The sequence below is a fragment of the Brachycentrus maculatus genome, unplaced genomic scaffold (assembly GCF_059751285.1).
Source record: "Brachycentrus maculatus isolate JH-2025_06_01 unplaced genomic scaffold, ASM5975128v1 h1tg000158l, whole genome shotgun sequence".
Lineage (NCBI taxonomy): Eukaryota > Metazoa > Arthropoda > Insecta > Trichoptera > Brachycentridae > Brachycentrus > Brachycentrus maculatus.
This window is the reverse complement of record NW_028280911.1, coordinates 55,633-79,721: the sequence shown is the minus strand read 5'-3', so window position 1 is coordinate 79,721 and position 24,089 is coordinate 55,633. Positions and strand designations below refer to the sequence as shown.

At 30.2% G+C, this 24,089-nt stretch overlaps 3 protein-coding genes across 4 annotated transcripts in view; 1 reads left to right on the top strand and 2 right to left on the bottom strand.

The window, feature by feature from the left end:
- Positions 1 to 2,544, bottom strand: part of LOC148308514 (mitogen-activated protein kinase kinase kinase 15-like) — a 30,304-nt gene extending 27,760 nt beyond the window's left edge. Inside the window, exons 1-2 of one of the 2 annotated variants that reach the window (XM_088261556.1) lie at positions 2,347 to 2,544; positions 467 to 669 (exon numbers count right to left, since the gene is read on the bottom strand). In XM_088261556.1, coding sequence (XP_088117682.1) covers positions 467 to 669; positions 2,347 to 2,395 — 252 coding nt within the window. In that variant the 5' untranslated portion in view covers positions 2,396 to 2,544. The remainder of the gene's footprint in view (positions 1 to 466; positions 670 to 2,346) is intronic. The other variant, XM_088261557.1, reaches the window with a different exon arrangement.
- A 2,110-nt stretch (positions 2,545 to 4,654) lies between these two features.
- LOC148308511 (muscle-specific protein 20-like) overlaps positions 4,655 to 24,089 on the bottom strand; it is a 32,537-nt gene continuing 13,102 nt past the window's right edge. Inside the window, exons 2-4 of the mRNA XM_088261564.1 lie at positions 8,690 to 8,898; positions 6,241 to 6,361; positions 4,655 to 5,480 (exon numbers count right to left, since the gene is read on the bottom strand). Of these exons, the coding sequence (XP_088117690.1) occupies positions 5,289 to 5,480; positions 6,241 to 6,361; positions 8,690 to 8,898 (522 nt within the window). The 3' untranslated portion in view covers positions 4,655 to 5,288. The remainder of the gene's footprint in view (positions 5,481 to 6,240; positions 6,362 to 8,689; positions 8,899 to 24,089) is intronic.
- Positions 19,947 to 22,417, top strand: LOC148308513 (myophilin-like). The gene is made up of 4 exons (XM_088261562.1): positions 19,947 to 20,028; positions 21,192 to 21,391; positions 21,608 to 21,728; positions 22,076 to 22,417. The coding sequence occupies exons 1-4, from the start codon at positions 20,023 to 20,025 to the stop codon at positions 22,256 to 22,258; spliced, it is 510 nt and encodes a 169-aa protein (XP_088117688.1). The 5' UTR covers positions 19,947 to 20,022; the 3' UTR covers positions 22,259 to 22,417.

The window sequence follows — 24,089 nt, the reverse complement described above, 5'->3', positions numbered from 1 at the left end:
TTTATCAACAGAGATGATAATTTTTACACAAAGGGAATGTGATAGTTAATGCCAGGGGCGGGGAACTTTTTCATTTCTAAAGTACCACCAGTAGGTAGCCGAACGGTAGCCCGAGCGTGCTGACCATTACACTACAGAGGCGGACAGATATAAGTGATTTTTCACCCTAATATTCAATATTACACTGGGCTGGCGCCTGATGCGGAGGGCTGATCACCTTTCCTTCATATGTTAACAATCAAGATAACACTACATTTATATGATGCAGTGCCCTATGCACCATCGGGTGCAGATAAGGGTTTTAATAATGAATAAATAAAAAATGCAAAGTCATAAGACCACCGCGATACTGGGTGGATGACAAAAGAAGCAGAGCTCGAAAGATATCTGGAAGCCCAAGAAGCCCACGTGGTGTATAGTCTAAAGACAGCAGCAATATTAAAAAAAATATTTAAAAAAAGCTGACCTGAATATGGTGTGTGTTTGCATTGGCTAACTCGGTAGCTTGCTGCACTTCTTCAAGCGCTTTCTTTCTGTGAGGCAAGTTCTCCGACTGGTTGATGTCGATGACGCACACCACATCCATGCGAGGCTTTCCTCCTGCCGACGCTTGGACCGTGGTACCCGAGCCATCGCTGCACACACTCTCACAGTTGCTTCTGACTTCACCTAGAGCAGACACAATCGTACGGTTGTAATCGAATACAGTGAAACCTCTATCTATCGTTCCTCGAATAATCATTAATCGTTGGGTAATATATCCAAAATTAAACAAGGTGTATTTGGTTGAATTCTACATTTATTTATGTATATTTTAATACGTGACACGTTTCGTCTTCTTAGGACATTATCAAACACTCGCGAGTGTCGAAACAAAACGCGTCACGCATTAAAATATACATAAATAAATGAAGAATTCAACCAAATAAACCTTGTTTAATTTTGGATATGTTACCCAACAATTCAATATGGAATTCTACCAACTGTCTGAAGTTACAATATATAATCATTAGTCGTTTATTTCTCCTACCCCGAATTCATTTCATACAAAAATAGATCGCATCAATCGTTTCTCAATCACCATTTTACCGCATTCATCGTTTGAATTACGCTGCTTATATGATTTATTAGGTCTGTGTTTTTAAAATTAAACAAATTCTCAATTTTGTTACGTTCAATGTCAATATTTCAAGTGTGGGATAGAAACTATTGAAACCTTGTGTGATACAAGGTTGGCAGATACAGCAGAAGAGGTCGATGTTGATGAAGAGGAGCCGCTGCCTATACCTTCATTTTCAGAAGCATGCATACTCTTTGAAAGATAGAAAACTTTCATTCAGCTTAGATTTTTTTTTAATAAATTCATTTTTTTAACATGTAAAACATGTATCCTTTTTTTAAATTTTAACCTACAAATGCTTATGCAGATTGGGAGGGCGATCTTTACTCAATCATATCTCCTTGTGTGTTGACTTCATAATCCCGGATTCATAGTTTATTTCAATAGGTCCACTGCACATGTATTCTGATATTGTTTTGTGGTGATAACAAAAATATTTCAGTTATTTTCACCACAAATTAAAACCTTGAAACATATGTTTTGACTGCATAAAAAAATATATGCATACCTACTTAAGACTTGTACATTACTCAAAGGTGGAGACTGACTGGAGCATTTCGTCGTAACATAACGTCATAACATTGCTCGCGGCGAGCATCCGAAACTATGGATGGAGCGTTCGGCTCGCTGTACTGACTACCTGAATGCTCGCATCGTAACATGTTATGTTACGACGAAATGCTCCGGTCAGTCTCCACTTTAAGACTTGTACATTACTTCGACAGGAATTCCAATTTATTATCAAACAGACAATTCTTAAATACATGATATAGCTATGAGCGGATTAAAGAATATTTACCCTGTATTCAACAAAAATTTAAAACATTTTTTGTATTGTTTTTTTCAAATCATATGGCTATTATAGTCCAAGTGGGCTGGCTGATGCTGTATCAAGTGTTAAAAAAATACAAATGTATAATTTAGTTCCATCTTTCCTGTCTCGAATAAAAAGCTATAACTCTATAGTAAATACGTCCAAAGTTGCCGTAATCAAGTTTCATTTCAGTACTAAGAGTTGTTCAATTGAAATATGTGCAGTCAGTTCACGCTATTTAAATTATATTGTAAAATACATCAAATAACCATATTCACAAATATATTGTAACTATCAAGCATAAGGATAATAATATCACTGGTTATGTTAGAAACACCACATTTGTTTTGCTTCAAAAATGATAATATTTTCGTTGATATTTGGTGTCAAGTGTCAAATCGTGTTGACTAACCTTGAGATTCGTCGACAGCTGAACTGGCTAAACCCAATGGATGAGGCATTATTCATCGAAAAGTTAAATCATTTGCGATTTTTACAGTTGGAGGTATAATTTTATTTGACAAGAAGACGGTAACGAATTTGTTGTTTTCATAATATTGTCGAAATCTTGAACAATCAGCAATTCCCAACAAACTTTTACACCAGTGTTGCCAGTCTAGAAAGTTGCCAGTTGCCGCGCAAATATTCACGGTAGCCCTCTCGAACAAGCAAATTTTCCGCTGGCATTTTGAGAGGTTTTTCTCGGTCAGAAAATATACAACGTTTGAAATTTTAGTAGTTTTATATGGGCAAAAGAAAAATACTTCAATTTTATACTTTTTCTGTGAGCCTAAGAGGCTCATTATTACAAATAGGTATCAAATTATGGTAGAGTGGGTTCGAACCGAGAAACTCTGACTCAAAAGCCCACAACACTAACCACGGAACCGCAACGGTAATTTTGTTTTTGATAAAAAAAAAATCAGAAAAATATTAAAATTATCTCTGAGGATAGTGGAATAAAGTCAAATTTCTGTATTATTTCTAATCACCCATTGCTGGGGTGAATAGAAACAAAAATAATAATAATAAATTGTTTTGTATAAATGAGAAGTCCACATACAAACATTATCTTAAAAAATAAGTTTAGTCAATGGCGCCAATCGGTAGAAATTTAAAAATATTAATGTCCATATTCAACATTATCTGCCAAAACTCGTTAAGCTAGGAATAAAATGGAATACAAAAATCAATACTCTTGCAAAAATCGCTCGATCGACAGTTCACTTAGAAAAAATTCTCAAAAAAGCGCAAATCGGTAGAAAATTTAATCTTCAACCGATTGCCGCCATTGGTTAAAAAAAATTGAGAGACCGTTTGCAAGTGGAGTACTCATATATAAATACATAAGTACGTAAGTATATAAAAATGTTTTATTTTTTTACCGTTGATCACAACTCGCTTAATTGGTTTAAATCTTACTATAACTCACCTTATGACCATTGCTTAAAGTTAAGTATATAGTTTTTTTTTTGTATTTTGAATATTGAAAGCATTAATCTTGTGGATTACAGTGATATATTATTTTGAGAAATAAAAAGACTTTGTTTTTTGATCCACTCACATTTTTATTAAAAACCAATTAGTTTCGGCAACAACCTGTTGCCATTTTCAGGGTTTATTTTATGACTAAGTCTTTTAAGACTAAAGGCTATGTCATAAAATAAACCCTGAAGAGGGCAACAGGTTGTTGCCAAAACTAGTTGATTTTGAATAAAAATGTGAGTGGTTCAAAAAACAAAATCTTTTATTTCTCAAAATAATATAAAGTTTGTTATTTACTACGCTTCTTACATGAATCATTTAAACGTCTACAGATTTCCATTTCCGAATTATACACTTCTATTTTACAGCTGGTCACAGCACGTTGATTTTGACCTTGACGACCACATATCGCTCACTCCTTTCAAGAACGTCATAAATCAAAAATCGTCAATTTTCAGTTGTGCATGTTTTCGGAATGCCCAAAAAATGTACTATATACCAGCAAAAGCGGCATATTTTTAACATAATATTCACCCGCTACAGGGCTACAAAATGTTGTTTTTGCATTTTGAAGAAAAGGTATTGTTTAATTATTTTTTTATAAATACTAAATATTTTTCAAATGGAGAAAAAACATCCAGGTTTTACCTAAAAAGATCTGTAACACAGTAAAAAGTTCAATAAGTGGCTTGATATTTATTTTCAATACATTGTGTTATATTTTTAAGCTTTAAAAACGTTCTCCTGAAAAATCAAGTTTTTTGATTTATGACGTTCTTGAAAGGAGTGAGCGATATGTTGTTATTAAATTGAAGAAAATGAAAATGATCCTTACAACATTTTGCATGCATCATATTGCGATCTAAATTGAAATATGAAGTGTCCTCCAATTGGTTAATAAATAAATCAATACAATAGACAGGTTTTACCTAAAAAGATCTGTAACACAGTAAAAAGTTCAATAAGTGGCTTGATATTTATTTTCAATACATTGTGTTATATTTTTAAGCTTTAAAAACGTTCTCCTGAAAAATCAAGTTTTTTGATTTATGACGTTCTTGAAAGGAGTGAGCGATATGTTGTTATTAAATTGAAGAAAATGAAAATGATCCTTACAACATTTTGCATGCATCATATTGCGATCTAAATTGAAATATGAAGTGTCCTCCAATTGGTTAATAAATAAATCAATACAATAGACATCAACATAAGTTTAATTTTGTAAATAAAACGCATTTATTATTGTATGCATATATTTAATTTTTTTATGGTATGGTAACTTGAAATAAATTATTTGAAAATTATATTGACAATGTATTTGGATCATGCAAAGGCCGTATGATTATAAAATCTATCAGTAAAAGTATAATTTATGTAATAATATTCAATCTTAACTTGTAAAATTAGAAATATAAATAAAACTACATAGTATATGAAAATATATTTTACATATATAGCTTATGACTACGTTTTAAATCACATTAGAAAAATAAAATTACTTGAATATAGAAAACTTATTTAAAGCTTCGAGTCAAAGAAGTATAGGATATTAACAACAAAAAATACCTAGAGACGCATGCATTTAATAGAGAATTAATAAAATTGGGGTGGTTTATATAAATATTGAAGATAATTAGAAAATTTGATTTTATAAGTGCAAGGTAACAAATCTTTACATTTTACAAATCTATATATTTAGATATATAAATATTGTATAAATAGAAAAACCACTGTTGATATAGAATGTTCGTAATCTAATTAATATACGCTGTTTACAATATGTGTATGATAAAATAATATTTGACAAACAATTTATTATTTGGTTAATTCTTTGACTATTAACGATATTTTTTTTGCTCCTGTTTCATTTTACTTTCCAAGGATGATCTTTCTGGAAGCCCCGAAGCTTTGTCCAGCTTGGGAAGCACCCTTGTTAGTTCCGGCCTGGAGACCTATCATGCCCTCTCCGGCTCTTAGCTGGTCCTCTGTGAAATCCCTCTTGTTCTCTTCGGAAGGTTTGGGCCCCAGCCAAGGACCGCGCCATTCAGGGTGCTTGTAGGCCTGCAAATTAAAAAATATAAATTATGTTTTTTTTTTAATGCTTTGGTCGAAATAGTAATTTTGCCTTTTGACTGCGGAATTATTAATTATGAGTTATTTCGTCGGACTAAGAAGTAATTCGCTTTCTCATTTTAAAATTAACCTTCATCCTCTACGTACGTTGTAACCTAAAGGAAAACCAATAATAAAACCAAGTTTTTGGGATATTTCGTTATTTTTCCATTATTTTCGTCATTGCGCATTGGTGAGAACAGGTTAAAAAGATTCACGAGAGTAGTTTGTCTAAGAATGTAAAAGGTTTTTTTTTTAAATTTATGTTGCAAAATCTATGTAATCACTCTGCAATCCGCCTCTGTTGTGTAATGGTTAGCGTATTTAGCTACTATGCTGGAGGTCCCGAATTTGATTCCCATGGGGACGGGGGTTAAAATAAATATAAGTGATTTTACACTATAATACTTATATAATATTACCCTGGACTGGTCCCTGAAGCGCGTGTAAATAACGATCAAGATAGCACTGCGTCGATACAATGCAGTGCCCTATGCACCATTGGGTGTGGATAAGGGTTGGAAGAATATGTAATCACTAAATAACGCTTTACATATCTCGGCATTAGCTATTTTTAGTAAAAAAATCTTACAGGAGAACATAATGATTGAAATATATAATATTTAAATTTGTAAGGTAGTAAGCAGTGACAGATATTTATGTATTATACACATTTTTACCTTAAAATGTACATAAAACAATCACTTACAGTTCTACCGATGGCGAAAATTGTAGTGGTTACGAGTGATATGTTCTTCCTGTCCCACAGATCGGTGGTTTGAAACAAGTCTACATCAGGGACGCCATACTTCACGCATGCCTTCTGGAACCTGGAATAATAAAAGTCTGTATTTAAATTTTGATTGTTAAAAAAAAAACGTATGTATAAATTGTATGCATGTCCAAAAAAGTACGGAGTCATAATAAATCAATCCATTTTGGCTTTCAATTGCCACCAAGTGTTTTTAATATGTAGATATAAATTTTAATATTGTAAAAGAAAAACACTTGTTTTTTTTGAGATTATTTTATTAAAACTTACTTATTACTGATTATTTTATTAAAATTTTGTAAAATACTTATATTCTTTTTTTCTCTCTTTTTTGTGTGTATATAATATATAATATGCAACCTTATGGTTAAAATCGTTAAAAACAATAAAAAATGTATTAAAAAATAACTCCACCGACAAGACACACAAGGTGGATTGGTGGGTCTCTGCAAAAAAATTGTTCTAAATATGTTTTAAATTGTGATTAAAATAAATGTATTCAATTTATGTTACCTAAAATAAAATTGAAAAACACTAGTATCGGAAGCCATGCTTCCATCTTCAGGTCTAAAAATAAAAACTTTATATTCAGACCTGAAGATGGAAGCATAGCTTCCGAAACAAGACGTCATAATAAAATAAACTCAAGTGGAATTTAGAATTTAGAATTTAATTATGTCTCACCACAAAGTGAATGCCGAAACAATAAATAAAATAGATGCAGTAAAATATAAATAACTTTAACTATGCAATATTTAAAATACTTCAATTGAAAACTGTTTCATTTGAAATTTATTTTAAATGTTTTCCATATTTATGGTCATTTGATTTTCTTTTGCGATGTTTGGAATAAGGTATACCGACGTATCTTTGGAAAAAATTAGGTCATATGTATTAAATATTTATGCATTATATAATTTAAATTTACCAAGTCACTATATTTTCGCTCTGTTTTATTATTATAACACATTAAAAATGTGGTTAATTTCTCGAGGGTAATTGCCAAAAATAATACATTTAGCGAATTAAGACAGCGGATGTGATTTATCAACCTACATATACTATATTATTCAGTTACAATTTAGTTTTTAAAAAATTCTCGGAATGAAAAATAATATATGGTTGAACTAAATTTTGTATTGTTGGGAAGTAGCCAAAAAACTAAGATAAAGTTTTCCGGATTGAAATTCTTACTTTTATCTGGAGAAAGATGAAAGGGGATGAAAATTTTTAAGAAACTATTTTTATGTCGAATGCAAACAGTAGTTGGCACGATTAGTATGTTAGTTTATTTTTTTTTAAACATTCCAATAAACTTAATTATTCTTTATTTTAATTGTAAATTTTGTCTATTTTACGTGCACTTTTGTATTTAACACAACCACACTACTCAAATTTTAGGAAGTCATACCTACATATATGATCAATTTCATGACGTTCAATGTTTGGATTTAGATTAGGATTTTATTTAGCAGAGAACATTTTGTTTGTAATGCAACATCCAAACCCTGATTACTTTACATACTGGGAAATGCCTGAAAACCTGATTTTAAATTCTTATGCGGCTTAAACTTTGACCATTTATTTCATTCACAACATTTTGAGTGTGTCCTTGTGTTTTTACAAAAAAAAAATTAAAAAATGTAAAATAACAAACAAAAAGCGGAGAAACCCAGATTTGAGAATAAGTATGTGGGCACACTGAAAATGTTGAAAATATTAATGAAATGTACGTTTACATTTTTTTGTTATTAAAAAAATATATACTTATACTTACTTATGTTTTTATTATTTTCAAAAATACTTCAATTTCACATCGTTTTCTACGAGCCTAAGCGGCTCATTATTAGAAATAGGTATCGAATTGTGGAAGAGCGGGTTCGAGCCGAGAAATTCTGACTCAAGATTCCGCGACGCTAACCACGGGACCACAACCTGACACATTTTTATGTATTTTAAATTATCATATGCTATTACTGGCGGAGGTTGTCTATCATCTTGTAGTCGCCCCCGGTAACATTATTTCATTCACTACATTTTGAGTGTGTCCAAAAACATTTGTGTTTTTAGAAAAAATCAGAAAAATGTAAAATAATAATTAGAGAAACCAAGATTTGCGAACATGTATTTGGACATACTCAAAATGTTAAAAATATTATAAAAATGTAAGGACACAATTATTTTTGATGTTTTAAGTTTTGTTCTGACATTTCTTGGTGCATTTTATAAAATTGAATAAAAACTTTGTAACTTTTTCCAAATGAAATTTGTTTGACCAGCAACCGGGAAATCTGGTTGCTGGTCAAATAAAATTCACGTGGAAAAAATTACATAGTTGTTATTTTATTCTATTTTTGATATGTTTGAAATTATTATATGCTATTACTGGCTGAGGTTGTCCATCATCTTGTAGTCACCGCCGGTGACGTTGATCTTGGTGATGATGCCAGGCTGGAGTCTGTTCATCAGCTTGCACAGGACGATACCGTCGCGGAGAGCATCCTCGAAGGCCACCGGAGGAAATCTTTCCCCGATGACAGTCTCGATCCACCTTTGGGCTTCCATCTCCTGCTCAGGCTCCCTCTTTCCAGAACACTAGAAAATAGAGAAGAAATCCATTGATTGAAAATGTTCAACACAAAATAAACGATTTAAAAACTGAGTACGGTTGAATGTGAATTATATATGTTTTGTACTGACATTTATTGGTGTAACTTTATGGTATATAATAAAGTAATAACTGAATATAGTCGATTTAAAATCCCGAGTGCGATTGAACGTGAAATATTTTAATATTTATAAGTGTTACTGCATTGTGTATAATAACATAAAATCTAAATATTGTTTTATCTAGAATACTAGACAAAAGAAAATACATTCATGGATTGAAAATGTTGAATGAAAAATAAACAATTTTAAAAACTTTAATACGATTGAATGTAAAATACATAAGTTTTGCACTGAAATTTATTGGTGTAACTGCATAGTATGTATAATATACGAATACGAATAAATTTTTATCCAATTTCATTTATTCCTAATTCATAATTTCTAATTAACAGTTGTACATTTTCCAGTTTCAACAGACAAGGTGGTATGCAATATTGAAGAATTCTTACAACAATAAATCAAAATTAACAAATTATTAACGGAGGAGAAAAAAACACCTTTCTTTATTCGTAAGTTAAGATTGATGAGTAAGTTGCCTTTTCACGGTCTCGATTTCACGATTTCACGAGGCGAGATCAAAAATGTGTTTAGGAAACATAAAAACTTTCAAGCATTTGGATACAGCTGTTAGCTCTGGGTGGTGTAACATACAATAATAATTCGGGAGCTTTATTGACCGGGGTTAAGCATTAGTGGTTCATCCGAGGAATTTTTCATGTTGGCGCTGAAATATTTACCATCTAGTAATCTAGTGGTACGTATACACACATAAACTCACTTTAATAAAGTAATATTATACATGTATGTATGTATTTATGTATGTTATATATATATATATATATATATATATATATATATATATATATATATATATATATATATATATATATATATATATATATATATATACCATATAGTTAGTATACGAATATTACGCTCACTCAAAAAAATGTTGGTATGTCTTTCATAGTAAGAAGATATTTGAATTGAGAAAAGCGTTTTCATTAAGTTAAAATAGGGATCTTTTCATATTCGTAATAATGGAGCATAAGGCACTGCATCACATGGACTCAGTGTTACATAGATCGCCAATTTTTGAAGGACTATCATTCCATATATCAAGACTATCATTCCTGCGCTTCAGATACTGATCCAGGGTGATATATATATATATTTTTTTAATCTGAGCCCGGCATCCACCCGCAGCAGTTATAGAGTCCTGAGGGACTCTCTGTCAGCTGCACATAGAGGAAAATCTTCAAAATATTTCTGAAGAAATAAATAATGCTCTATTCAATTAATGAGGGGGGAGGAGGATGTACGGACAGAGGCCGACACTTCGTCCCCACCCCTCGGGATCCCCTCAGTACCTCTTTTACTTTTAATAAAATAAAAACAATAAGAAAAAAACAAAAAAATAAATAAAAAACAATGTTTCCAAAAATAAAAAACAAAATACAATTTAAGACGAACACAAACAGTGATAGATAATAAATAAATATTGTAGTAAAAAGTCACCTATATTTATTTAGACCTCCCTTGGGAATTGAATCACGGACATACACCATGGCGACTGAACACCCTAACCACGGAGGCAGACAAAACAGGAATAATTTATACAAAAATATGAGAAATTGTTTATAAGTATATGTTCTTCTTATTTCAGATAGAATTTTAAAACAATATAGAATTTTCGGCACTAATTGAGTAATATCTTTTTAATTGTATTTTTCACAAATTCAAACTTTTCAGCATACACATAAACATTAAAATAAAATATAGATACGACTGAATTATCTGTTTATAAACTCGTTGGCCCAGAAAATTATCTAAGTCAATAAACACGTTTCAAACATTCTAGAATTGTAATAGGATTAGTAAAGTTAATATTTTATAATTCAAAATGGAAACAGCTCTTATAACACACTCCAGAAACACATAAAATGTCGCCAGGCGGTAGAAATGTCAGATATAAATCTATGATTCCCTTTAAAGCTGCCGCTTAGCTTTTTTTTAAAACAGAAAACATCTACCAGAAGCTAAAATTACCACTAGAAAACTACGCCTTAATGATCAATAATAACGTAAATTTCACATTCTTAGTTTAACTATTTTAAATGTTTCCAAATTTTTATTCACTGATTTCATCATTTTTTACTGATCCCTTTACTTTCATATAACTAACGATCAATAGAACAATGCATCAATTATACGCAGTTCCCTATGCATCATTGGGTACGGAGGAGGGTATGAATAATAAGAGAGTGTTGTCAAGCTTTTTATTGATTTCTCAACATGAATGAAGAAGTTGTTGACATTTTCATATTTAAACTATGTGTGATATATTTATGTTTGAATGGTGATAAAAGAAAAGTATGCAAGGTTGAGATAAGCATTATCGATACAATTAAAAAAGGTGCGTTGAGATGTTTTGGGTATGTAAATAGAATTAGTGAATAAAGAACAGTAAAACAAAATTATGATGCGACTGGAGTTGGTAATAAAAGCAGAGAAAGACCAAAGAAAACTTGGCATGATCAAGCATTTCAAATGCTTGAATAGTCAGGTCAGAAGTTGGATAAATCGGCAGGTATGTATGATATTTATCCGCCTCCATAGTGTAGTGATTAGCGCGCTTGGCTACCATGCTGGAGGTCCCGGGTTCACTTCCCAAGAGGGTCAAAATAAATATTAGTTATTTTTCAGTCTAATATATATTTAATATGACCCTGGACTGGTACCTGAAGCGGAAGGCTGATCACCTTTCCTTCGTGTATTTAACGATCAAGATAACACTGTTTCTATACGATGCAGTGCCCTATGCACCATTGGGCGCGGATAAGGGTCAGAAAAAGAAGAATGTATGAGGAGATGCATGAGTGTGGATTAGGCGAAAATTGTTTACAAAGACATGAGTTTACAGATAATTGTGGCGTTCCATTCTCTCTGCCTATCTGATTGTTAATTAATAATCATATCACTATGCGTCCTTGACTCATTCTGCTCTGATAAAGTCTGGTTTCCATCATGAAATCTTGATGGATTTACAACATCCGCAATATGACAGGATAAGATAAACACATGTTTAACTAATTGGAGATACGAGAGTTGTAATCAGCTTATCACCGATTTTCGTTGGATACGCACACTGCGAACAGGTGTTATTTCTGAATGAGACGATGAATATATATTTTAGTCTCCATGTATACTACAATACAATACTATATATCTTGTAGGTCTGTCATTCTTCTTGGCACATAAAAATACTATTGTAAATGTTTCATTACATTATATCTATTTGTCTTTTACTAATTTAAGTGTAATATTTTACAACAGAATTTATTATTTAAGAAATATACAAAATCTGAAAACTAAACAGTACCTACATATCTTTTTTGTTCTATTTATAATTGGATCTGTTGTATGATTAATAAGTAATTAATTTCACAATATTTTGAGTGTGTCTAAATACTTGTTCACAAATCTACTGTATCATGAGAGTAATAATATATCTAGGAGTTCCAAAAAATTGAGTAGTGTTATTTACTTACAAACTTATTTAAATTTAAATTGTGTAACTTTAAAAAAAAAATTGTACCTTATATATTGTATGTTTTATACAATACAATTCAGCGTTTTAGAGGCTTGATCACTTACCTCAAGGCTTAGAATAAAGATGAATTATATATATACATATATATATATATATATATATATATATATATATATATATATATATATATATATATATATATATATATATATATATATATATATATATATATATATATATATATATATATATATATATATATATATATATATATATATATATATATATATATATACATATGTATATATTTTTAAACCTATTTAAATATTTACATTTTATTTATAAATATCTGCAGTTTTCTTTTATTTTTAGTGTTTTTTTTGTACAATAATATTTTTTATGTTATGTTCTCACTATGTATATTTTCATTTTCTTTTGTATCATGTATATGCTATATGAACCCTAGAGGCTTTTAAACCTCAAAGTTTGGAATAAGGTTTAAATTAAGGTTCAAAATTCATCATTATCGGATATAAATTTGTTATAGTTTAGTGTATATTAGGTACTTGTTTACATACATAAATCCGAATTGGTTCTGACGTAATTTTTCTAACGTTCAAGGGGCTGTAAGCGTTGAACGTTGGGAACGGAGCCAGATTTCATTTCAGGACCATGTTTCCTCACAGTTCTAATGAAGATTCTCTGTTACTTTCATTTGAAACGTCTTTGCAAGTGACACGCAGCGCGAGTGGATGATTATACTGTCTCGGTGATGGATTATAGCGCGCGTTAGGGGGAGATCTTGGCATTCGAGGATTCTTAATAGGAATGAAAAATCATTTACAAATAACACTTCTAAATTTTAATGTCATTGGCCGAGACTCCTAAATAAATACAAACATTCAATTTCAAACGAAATTCTATAGAGATTTTAAATTTTTGTCAGATATATTTTTTCATTCCCACCTTCAGACAAGCCTCTAAAACCAATTATTGGTCATTTCATGAAAAGTGTTATCCTTTGTTTATTTAAGAACTCAGAAATTTTTTATCAAATGAGTTTTATTTTTATTTCTGACGACTTAATTATCTTTTTATTAAACCGCGTTCACTGCAACTAATTAAGTGGTAAATGTATCTAAGAAAATCTTTCTTTTCAATTATTTTTTGGCACAGGAAAACAGGAAAAAATAATCAGTTACAAAATTTATTTACATTCACAAATATTTATTAAATATTTTAGACTTTTGCAAATCGAAAACACTAATCATGTTTTAAAAAAAAATCTCAAAATAATAATTTGGTGTTGGTTAAGTTAGTTGAAATATTTTTCCTTTCCTCTGCACATAAACTGCTTATGCTTAGGTATGTAAAAGCTTGAGCTTTACAGGGCTTTTGACCAGGCATTTGGCTGGCTTAAGCGATCAATTTATACACTTGTGTAACGTTCATCATTCTGTCCATTATTGAACATTTGAGACATGTTTTTGCCTAGAATTTTCACTTATGAATTACATAAAATTATAGTAACTTTAAACATAAAGAGTAAATCCACTCACGAGTAGAGTATAAAACTTAAAAAGTTGAAGCCTATGTAGGGTTACGATAAGTTGCATAAGCTGTAGCTAGAATTCAGAGTCACTTGCCCATAGGTTAAAAACACTTCCATATACGAGTACATGTTTCATATCCAGTATCCGATATAATAAATAATATTTATATTTACAACATTTTGAGTGTGTCCAAACACTTGTTCAAAAAATCTGGATTATCTCCAATTACAGGAGTTATTTTCGTATTATTTTTTTTGACATCATTCACTCATCAAAGATGAAGAAGAATATGGAAGTCTGGGCATTTACATTTAAATTTGTTCATAAATATATTTAGAACTTCCAAGAATTTGAGTAGTGTGGTTGTCAATAATGGGTAGAATTGGTGAATGTTACACGTGTGTAAAGTGATCACTTGAAACAGCCTATGACGGTCGTCAGCCCCGTAAATGCCCAGACTTCCATATTCTTCTTCATCTTTGATGAGACGTCAGAAAAAAATAATATGAAAATAACTCCTGTAATTAAAGATAATCCAGATTTTGTGAACAAGTATTTCGACACACTCGAAATGTTGTAGATATAAATATTATTTATAATGTTTAAATATAATTTTATGTCAAATAAAGTTCTTTGTAACATAACATGTAAACCTGATAGAAAATATTGGAAAACGAATACATGCGAGAGTATGGAGATGTGTTATAGGAATCGATTTCTGAATCGTAGCCAAACCGGCATCGCTATCTATAAATATTTGATTTTCATTCTCCAGGCGTCTTCAGATATAAAACATTGCGCCATTGCCAATTATAATAATAATATGCAAACAGTAGCTATATAAGTCAAGGACTGCAGTGCTCAATTTGGACGTCGGACGTGGTGTTGCCGTAAATCATTATGTGTAGAAGCTTCTCAGTTTCAGTTAGGGTTTTCCCGCCCGCCTACACGAATCGGGGAATTCGCCATTCAGCTTTTGGCCATAGAGCAACTTTGCATGCAGAAATTAAGATATTTGCACACGACATTAGATAATCGACGTCGTAAATGGATATTTCATTATAACCAGGGCTTTTTTTTAAACATAAAAGGTCCCGTAACTCACTTAATGTCAAGCTTTTATTAAAAAAATTATTCAATACAATACCATATTTTATCATTTTGAAGAATTATATAAATAAAGATTATAATTTCGTAAGCGCAAACATTGTTTCGTGTAAAAATATATTGATGAAAATTTTAAAAATATATATCAGTGAAAAAAGGTGCCGGAAAGCCGTTCCACTGCGTTACATGGAAAAAGGCCCCAATTAAAATTATTAGTAAAGTAATATATTGAATAGCGCAAATTACTCCCTTATTAAGGCCCAGTATTCGATCAATCACAACTTAATTTTCTTAAAACCCTGGTAACATTTGACGTTATTTATATTTTTTTGAAAACATTTTTTATGGATTGATTTTATTTTGTTAAAAGATGGTTTTGAAAAGGAAAAAGTTATGAAAATGTAAAGTAAGGAGTTTAATAAAATACAAATATATTTTTTTCAAAATAAATTCTAAAAAAAATCAGGTCACGCAATTTTTTTTCCGGCTCTACGCATTGCCGGACGCTCACTGAATGATATTATTGCGAGTAAGGCCTTAATTTTTTGCAATTATGAGATATCTACAAAATTTCTGTAATATTTGAGAATTACCACTATGCACCACAATACATTACGACTATCCAACAAAAATAATAGTTTTTCAATATAATATGTTGTGTAGCGGTTAGCGCGTTTAGCTACCGAGCCGTATTTGATTCCCAGATTTGATTCCCAGGCTATTCTATACTATTTACCAAATATATTGAGAAAAGGGTATAGAGCATAATAGGGAATTTCACTCGTAAATTAATCTTAATATTATATATACAGCATGAGAGAAGAAGAAACTTAATTGGTTCCAGGTTTTCATAAAAAGCTTGATAAATTGTCGACCCACAGCTAAAACATTCATTAAAAAATTGTGTATTTCAAAAATAATTGCGTTTATTTTGAGATGAAATTTTATTTTATGTAACAGTTATTTTCCTTTTAAGCTTTAGGAAACCCATTAATTTATGTATTCAGGCAGTGTTTCTTACATAAAATAATTTCAACACTACCTGAATTAACTGACCAATCATTTTTGATACTTTACCATACATTTGATGTACTACTGCAATCGATCCTTATCCGCACCCAATGGTGCATAGGGCACTGCATAAATTTGACGCAAAGTTTATTTGATCGTCAATTAGATGAAGGGGAGATGATCAGTCTAGGGTAATATTAAATATACATTAGAGTAAAAAACCCACATATTTATTATGTGGGTTTTTTTGGCTACCGTATCCAGTATGGTTTCGCTACCCTTCTAGGTAGCGAAACCATACTAGATATGGTAGCTAAATATGATAACCACTACACTGTAGAGGCGGACAGTCATATATTTGATAGAGGTTGTGGATAATACTTATATTTAAAACTGAATATAAGTGCCAAAATTTTATATTCGAAATAATATAATATTTGATAATGCCATGTAATGTCACAAAGTAACAACTCATCTCATCAGTTGTGACATCGTCGTAGCTGCCAAGTGTCGTGATTTATTACATGTTTTGACATATTTATTCACTATAACAAAATTATTTGACTGGCCACATGCTACCTGCGACAATTTCGAAAACTTTGCTCTTCATAAAAAAATATAATGTTTAAATGGCACCGCGATTCCCTTCAGGAAAAACCACAATAAACCACAGTTAACTAAGAGGATATTCATTTAAATGTGGGCCTCATAGAACAGGTATTATTAGTCTTGCAAACGGAACTTCGTCGCGAGTTTAACTCCTAGTATTTAAATAAATAATATAATAATAAATAATTTTAACTTTAAACATAAAGAGTAAATCCACTCACGAGTTGGCATAGGCCAGAAAACATAAAAATTTGAAGCCTGAGTAGGGACATGATAAGCAGTATTGCATAAGCCGTAGCTAGATTTCAAAATCAGTTGGACGTTAGGTAAAACTCCTAGTATGATCAAGCATTTTTAGTTTTATTTTGTTTGTTTGAACGCTTTTTCTCAGAATGTTTAAATATTACCAAATAAATTTCATGTTTTCAATTAACTATCAAAAATATACAGGATAAAATGTTTAGTTGATTTTATAATATTGTACCATTATATTACAATCTCATTTATAAAATGTTGAAAATATATGTTTTCTAATTTTTTTCTAAATTATTCTTTAAATATAAGTATTTGCAAGCATGTTAGTGAATTATGTTGTATAAACATAAAATAAAACGTATTTTTTTTGTTTGTTTGAACCATAAAATAAATGCTTCAATGTAATATTTTTTTTGTTATTTTACACAGATATTTCGATAAACTACGTAATAATACGTAAAATCCCCTAATTTCAGTTCTAAATCAATTCCTGATGTAAAACACAATCTACTCTGATAATGTCAGGTTGGTTCACAATTTCTCGATTCAAATATGATAATTGCTTAATATTGTATTATCGCCAAAACTACCCGAACGAGAAATAATATAAATCGCCTGGTAGTTCAGAATATTATTTTTGTGAAGATGTTATCGGATGTACTCTGTTACAAAACCAACCATTAAAACTAATGCGACCACGTGTCACATATAAAGCTGTTTTTAGTACAAGTCTAGCGAATAAATCATCCAAATTCAGAGCTCCAGCATACTATTTATCGAGTTTCACACTAATTCCAAAAACTCACTAGTCGTTAGGAGGGTATATTTTTATAGATACGTTGGCACGAGGCCGAGGAAACACCAATATTTATCGGGCTTAAGTTATTTACTGAGTTAAATAAATAAATTCGTTTATCAATGAAATAGCACACATTTATTTTTATATTTCAGAAATTGAAGTAAAGCTTTTTATTTAATTGTTCAATTTTATTTGTTAAAATTACATTAAAAATGGATTACTAAGAAGAAAAAAATGCATTACAATGTGTGTCATTGTAAACATGTATGTACCTACGTATAGGTATACGAATATATAAATATTTTTGCGATAGTGATATGCATTATAAGATTATCAAATTTATGATAATATTTATTTTAGTTCCGATCTGATTCAAATGATTTTATAATAAAAATCAATTTAAAATTATCGGTTTTAAAAAATATATTATTCAATATTTTTTTTGTTTTTCTATGTATTTTAAGAAATCTTTATAAAGTTAACTGGATTTTATTTTAAAACATTTTTCAAATGTACACCATTTTATATTAACAACTACTTTTCCATTTACATTTATTATTTATTCATATTTAAAAAGATATGAACGACATATTTTAAATGACATTGGCAACCACTTTAAAAACTTTAATAAAATGTATTTTAAAGTTTTTTTTTCGATTACTATATTATTCTCTAAATACAATCATATAAATATTGAATGATGCTGTATAAAATTAAAATATAACGACTGTATTTTTTCTTTGTAAATTTTAACATTATCAATGCAATATTTTATATTACTTATCGTACTAAAATTGATTTATATTTTTGTACATATATTTATAAAAGATACTTAATGAAATCGTTTAATAAATCAGCTAATGACTTAGCAACGAAAATAATATTTGGTTTACATAATTATGTAACAAAAAATCCATCAAGTTTATGAGAGGTGTTTCCAAATTACACGCCATTTTGCATCACTGTCTAAACTTTAAAGATTTAATCTTTCCCTTTTTTCGTTCACCTACACGGGCTAATGGATGCCAAAAATTAGATCGCGTGGAGTAAAACTATTTTTATATTTACCATTTCAATGTCTATTTTAAGCTTCACTTATTCGTTTGGTACACATAAATTACCAAGGAAAAAATCCTATTAATCATCATTTATATAAACGTTCATTTAAAATAACATATGACATATCCGTAGAAAAATGTATATTTTAGACTTACACATTCAGCCTGTAGATGAAGACAGCCTTATAATTATTTTAAAATGTTAAATTTTAATACGTAATTGAGATTCGTTAAGTCTCACTAAAATCTGACTTCTGTGCTCCTGGCTTCTCACTTTTTCTACTCAAAATTGTTGTGTTAAATACAATTCGTTTACTTTGATTTTTTATTTTTAAAAAATACAAAAATTCACAAATACATTTTAAAAATACTTTCCCAATGGTAATGATGCATATCAATGAATTTATACTGACGTTTTTTTTGTCAATTTTATTGAACGTTTCCTGAAGTTTTATAAGGATAGGATTATATTACGAGATTAATAATTTAGATGCCAAAGATGTGAAAAAATGTGAATTTTAAACAAAAAAAAATATATACAATTATTTTTAAGAGCTATGAATAAATAAATCTGTCAATTAAAATAAATGTTTTGTAATACATCGATGACACAAATCTTTACTAAAAACCTATGGTAACTAAAAATATTTTCAATATTTTGTAAATTATAGAAAGGGATATTGAGAGAGAAAAAAAATAACGGATTTTGACTTCATATCATGAAACCATTTCTCACAAAAATTATTATTAAATAAGAATAAAAGCAACAAAAAAATCAATTTGAAATCATATCACTCAATAAATAATTTTTGTTAGACAGTTATTATTTTACGATTAACAATTGTCTGTAACGCACAACTTCCTATAAGTAAGTTTAAGTGAGGTCATAAAATTTAACCAAATGTTTTTTCAATGCTGACATAACTGTTAAAAACAACAAAGTTGTTGGGGCGTCTCCCCACTACTTGAGGCGTCGCGTCGGCGTTGGGACGCCCAAGCAAAAAGCTCGACGCAAGCTTTCTTGCGACAGTTAAACGACAGCCGCGGAGCATCCTAGTTCGGTGGTGTTATCTTGTTTGTATACCATCAGTCAAGTTTACCAAAATGCCGGTATGTTTTCAAGTGCCATCCATCTAACAATTACACCATCTTGTGCATAATCATAAAATATCGTGAAACTTGTCTTTATTCTTGATTATTATTAATTAGTGATTTTATAGTTTATTTTAAAAAAAAGAGTTTTCTTAAAAAACTAATCTGTAACATACATATTTTTATAATTTTGTTACAAAAATATTGATTTATAGATATATTTTAAGAAAATTAAGCATATGTTTATATACAAATACAGTCTAATAAGCTTAAAATTAATTTCAATTAACACAGTTGTAGTTTAATATTGTAGTCATATTAATTCATTAATGAAATGAATGAAAAACTTTTTATATTTACACTTTGTCGTGTTTCGCCAACACCATAAAAAAATACTCAATCTCAATATAACACTAAAAACCATGAAATATAATAATGAAATTCTTTTTTTATAAAACAATTCGAATTAATTACTTGCCATACAATGTTATCGCTTAATTATAGATTAATATGTTTATACTATGAAAGTTCTTTTTAAAAATTAACGGATAATATACTGTTATAAATAATAAGTTAAGTATATTTCAAAACCCAACACATTCATGTAAAACGATAACAGATAAAGTGAGAATTACGATCATTGTTTATGAAAATCGCCCCACTAACATAAAACGGTTTTATTTCAGTAGTTTACTAACATCCTATTGACGTATATTATTGTTTACAGCGTTCGAATCGGTCTCTAGTTTAGCAGTGATATCATCTGCTTAGGGGATATTTCGAGAGATGAAATAATCCGTTCTTTCAGTAAAAACGCGTTTAACAAGGAGTGAACGGAAAGAGTAAAGAGGAAAACTTCCCACTTTATGACATACGCTGTGTCGCTCATTAAACTAAAGTCTTGCATTTTCAGAACTATTCTGGGAACGTTAAATATCTGTAATAAATTTCCTGAAGCTTTTACACCCGCGCGATACGTGACAGTGTTCCGTTCCAAAGGCATAATACAGTTTTAGACAAATCTAACATAAAAATACATTCGTGTGCAACGGTTACAAATGAAAATAAAGTCAAATATATTTTCCGAGATGTACTCGTATTACAGTAAATTTGAAAAGTAAGCTGGTAATCGTCGATCGAAAACGGATGGTATTTTTGATAATTATTAATGAATCTTGCAGATTCGCAGTTTGGATCAGGAAAAGGAGGTGTTGTGCTGGATTTACGAAGTTCTTGGAGAACCCCTTCCTGGCACCCCTTACGAAGATGTTCTGCGGGATGGAATCGTTCTGTGCAAACTCATCAACAAAATTGCCCCCGGCTCAATCAAGAAAATCCAAGAAAAGGGAACTAACTTCCAGTTGATGGAGAACGTTCAAAGGTATAAACGAATTCGATCATTACACAAAAACTATTGAATTATTTCAGAATTTTTAGAGGGAGATTTCTTTCAAAATATATCTCAAGTATCATGAATTATGTTTTAAATTCAGATACGCAGTTGTTTGTGTAATATAAGGGGGATTAAAAGCTTTCCGTTGTTTTTTGTAAACAAAGTCTCAGATTTTAATAAAGTACCTATTTCTGTTTTGTTTAGATTTCAGGCCGCCATTAAGAAATACGGTGTACCGGAGGAGGAGATATTCCAGACGGCTGATTTATTCGAGCGCCGAAATATCGTCCAAGTTACATTATGTCTTTATTCACTTGCCAGAATCGTAAGTATTTATAAATTTACTTTTACATAATTTCTAACAGTTTCTTCCCCCACTCGTAACGCCTACTGAATGACTTGAAACTTGTTGAAAACTTAATTGGGTATACAAATGCTTAGAAAAGCTGCCACAGTAATTTAGAAACATCGATCAACTATACATACTGGCTACTGTTATTCTAATTTTGAACGTTAATAATGATATACAAAGAAATAAAACGATTTTTTTGTTATTACACTCGAAATGTTATTTGAAAATAAATGCTAAATATAGCATTTAAACATTTCTATTCTCAGCTTTATGCATAGTATAGTGGATTATTAGAATTGTTTGTTATTCTTCGTTCACAGACACAAAAGCACCCAGAATACACGGGACCAAGACTGGGACCCAAGATGGCGGATAAGAACGAGCGAACCTTCACAGAAGAGCAGCTCCGCGCGTCTGAAGGTCAAATGAACCTTCAAATGGGATTCAACAAAGGCGCTTCGCAATCTGGCCACGGAGGCTTTGGCAACACCCGCCACATGTAGAATCTCATGCACTCCTGATAACTTTATTCTTTACCATTAACTTTTAAGCTACTCCTACACTATATTATATATTAATCTTGCTTTTTATTGTTATGATAGCTTTATTCTATATTTTATTATAATAAATCTGTTCTATTTTACACATTGACAGTACACAAACGAGTTTTTTTTACAACAGGCACCACACATTTGCTGCATGACATATATTTTCAAATAAATTATTTATATTTTTTGAGAATGCACTACCAAAACAAATCATTCACTTATTTTCTTACAGCCAATAAATCGTTTGATATATTATAATTACACGTTTAAAAAAATGAACCGAAAAATTTACTTTTATTTTTATTACATTCTCAAAATAGGATACACAATCATCACAGAAAACACACCTTCTATTTGGTAAGGCAATATTATTAAAAAAAAAAATATTTTCATTTATTCTTACATATTTTGTAAAGATATATATATTTATGTATAGTTTATCATTAATTTTAAACTCCTAATGCACGTCATATTATTTTTTTATTAAATTTGAAATTAACAGCACCTTAACCCTTTCTTTACCATTTGTTTTGAACTTAAAGCCACATAATATCACTTACAAAAAAATACACATACATTTGACACAAATACAATATTTACTTTTGTACACGCAGAATACGCATTAATTTACATGAAAACACTCATGAATGCATATTTGACATGTACTTTTAAATAAACACAAACATTAAAACACAATGACACATACACTCTCACACAAGCACAATTACACATTAAGTTACACAAAAACATTACTACACATACATTTACACATTACACTTCACACGAAAAGACTTTTATACATAATGTCTCACAAAAACACATACACTAACACACATACACTCACACCAACACAAATACACATTTAATTATGCACTTTATATCATAACACAATCACATATTTGCACTCACACGAACATAAATACACATTCATTTACAGACTTCACATGAAAACACAATTATACACGAACACACACACCCACACATACACGCACACACACGCACACACACACACACACACACACACACACACACACACGCGCACGCACGCACGCGCACACACACACACACACACACACACACACACACGCACACACAAATACACAAACACACAAATACACAAACACAAATTCACAAACACACAAACACGCGTTAATCTACACAAACATTATACACGGTAACACAAAAGGGAATATAAATAATTTTCACACACATAAATCAATACTCTTACACCACTACTCCAGTTTTTGCAAATAAACAATTATCACTAACCCCTAGTGCCTTTTTTCCCAATCTGATTCAACACTTTAAAATATATATTGTGCCTGAGTAAACATACATGGATAAAATATTTTATAACGCATATATTTCCATCGCTGAGAAATATATTTTTATTAACACTATTTACAGCCAAATATTTAGTACTTTGAGCAATATAATCTAAAAGTTATTTTCCCTTTTCCAACACAATGTATATTTTTTTAACACAACTTTTTCTACATTTTGAACATAAAAAACGGTAGATTATTTGTATACATATACCTAACCGTCTAAAACATTAATAATTTGTAGAAAATTGTTTTGATATTACTATCAACATATCAAATTAAAAACTGTAATTATAATGATTTGTACAAACTATATTTTCTAATAAAAATTGCAATTGTTATGATAACAACATACATTGCACATTAACTCTTTATTCAGTTTTATTAACATCCCCAGAAAAAAAACCCAAATATATTTGTATAATAATTGTATATTAAACCATTTAATAATTAGTTATATA

Coding starts and splice junctions, on each gene's coding strand:
- LOC148308513 (XM_088261562.1), top strand. Junction 21,392..21,607: donor TTGATGGAGAACGTTCAAAG/GTATAAACGAAT, acceptor TGTTTTGTTTAG/ATTTCAGGCCGCCATTAAGA. Junction 21,729..22,075: donor TTTATTCACTTGCCAGAATC/GTAAGTATTTAT, acceptor CTTCGTTCACAG/ACACAAAAGCACCCAGAATA.